This window comes from Emiliania huxleyi (assembly GCF_000372725.1).
Source record: "Emiliania huxleyi CCMP1516 unplaced genomic scaffold EMIHUscaffold_3376, whole genome shotgun sequence".
NCBI classification, from domain to species: Eukaryota; Haptophyta; order Isochrysidales; family Noelaerhabdaceae; genus Emiliania; species Emiliania huxleyi.
The window spans coordinates 1-1991 of record NW_005199463.1 but is presented as its reverse complement, the minus strand read 5'-3'; the positions used below and the strand labels follow the sequence as shown (position 1 = coordinate 1991).

The 1991-nt window shown below is 66.6% G+C and overlaps 1 protein-coding gene across 1 annotated transcript; it reads left to right on the top strand.

The window, feature by feature from the left end:
• Positions 1-604: 604 nt before the first annotated feature.
• EMIHUDRAFT_255364 (hypothetical protein) lies at positions 605-1236 on the top strand (the record flags this gene model as incomplete). Its single annotated transcript, XM_005773492.1, has 2 exons — positions 605-1128; positions 1206-1236. 2 exons carry the CDS (start codon positions 605-607, stop codon positions 1234-1236), a joined length of 555 nt encoding a protein of 184 aa, XP_005773549.1.
• Between the last annotated feature and the right edge of the window lie 755 nt (positions 1237-1991).

The window sequence follows — 1991 nt, the reverse complement described above, 5'->3', positions numbered from 1 at the left end:
CACTGCATGGTTTCGTAGTCAAGCGTAAACGCCCAGGAGTTGGTGCCTGGGTGACTTGCTGATGAGAGCGCCTTCCAGGCGGGTAGTCGTGCCCCTCACCTACGGTCATACGGCGGCGTCAGAGGGGGGGAAGGGGCGCGAAGCGTGAACATGGAGGCAAGCAGGTGGTGGCTGCACCTGGCCAAAGCCGGCGACCTCGAAGTTGTCGTAGCTTGTGCGGATATCGCTGAGCGTGAGAGGGACCGGATCGGCAGCAGCATGGGCGGCCGCGTCAGCGGCCGGAGAGGCCGGAGAGCCATCCGACGGAGGCCGGTCGTGCATCGGCGCGTCAGCCGCAGGGGCCGGGGGGGCGGCGGCATCCATCGCTGCGGGTCGCTGCGGGCCGACGATTGTGGACTGATCGATCGTGGCGGGCGGATTTCGGCTGGGACGTTCTACGGTTAAACCAAGAGCGTCGGCGCCGACAAGAGAGACTTATAAGGGTAGAAGCAAGTGCATATGTGTTTGATGGACAAAGCAAGCGAAACGCATTGCGCCGTCAAGCGGCGGCCTCGAGAGAGAAAAAAGAAAAAATCTCACCATCAGCGCCGCCCACCGCTCTGCGATGATACTCTCTCTGGCGGCTTCGCTGCCAAGCGTGGTGCTCGTGCTGCCTCCGACTCAGCTGCCTCCTACACACGCCGGGCTGCGCCCTGTGCATTCGCCGCGCGCGCTGGTCGTGGCTGAGGCCACGACGACAGACGCGTCACGGTACGGGATCGACCCTCGGCTGGCGAACCCGGAGGCGGTCGCTGAGGCGCCCGAGTGGAGCGCAGGACGGGTGGGAGACCTCAAAACGACGGGCGAGCTGCGCGCCGCGGTCGAGGCGGCCGCCGCGGATGGCGGCTTCGTGTGCCTCAAGTTCTGGCGGGAAGGCTGCGCGGCGTGTGCATCCACCGCAGAGCGATTCGAGCAGTCCGCGGAAGCCAACCCGCACGGCCGCTTCTTCCTGGTCAACTATGGGCGGGCTAAGGAGATGTGCCGCGCCACCGGGATACGGGTCGTGCCGGCGGCACACCTCTACGCGCGCGGCAGCTTGGTCGCGGCGTTGCCGCTCGGGCCATCAAAGTGGGAAGCCTTTGCGGAGCGGTGAGCGCGCCGCCCGTGTGCCCGGCCGAATCGGTCGCTCCCGATTGACACCCCGCCTTCCCGTCCCGACGTGGCAGGCTGGCCGCCGTGGCGGCGGAGACGTCCTGAGCACGGACCGGGCGCTTGGGCAGAGACACAGAGCTGCTCTGCTGCTCTCTTGGGTCTCCGTTCCCGGCGGCTCTCGACCGTGATCTCTGTCTCACGAACCGGCCGCCACACAACCGCTGCTGCTCTGGTGATATACACACAACACAGATGTACCGTCCGCATGCTTTCGTCACCCACACCCTCTCCCGGGGATTACAACGCGTTCAATCAAGGTCCGACATGGGCAGGGGGGACGACGCGCCGCCTCGGGCGCCGCGCAAATTCTTTTCGCGGGGACTGCTGTCGGATCCACACGGCCAAGCCAGACAACCTGAGCCACCGGGAGGCTCTCCACTCACTGCTGTCGTCGGGTGACTCGTCGCTGTCTCATTTGGCGCCGGTGCTGCTCGGCGAGTCGCTCGCCAGCCTGGCTGCGCGGATCCAAGACTCGCGCCCTGCGGCTCTCACGCACCTCAAGCTTCTCGGGGTTCAGTCGCTGCGCGACCGTCAATCGCTGATTAATCGGGTCTCCCGCGCCGCGCGCGAGGGGCTCCTCCGCTGCTCCGTGCGCGCGCCCGTAGCATCCGACTCGTTGTCGGCTGTGGAGGCGGCGCTCGCTGCGCTCTCGGCGCTCACAGATCCCAAGCTTGAGGCTGCCGACGGCGACTCATCCGATGCATCGACTCATTCTCGCACGACGGCCGTGCGTATGGCGCTGCTCAAGGGTCTCGGCCTGAGCGACGCGAGCGCGCGGAAGCTGCTCGATCGGCAGCCTC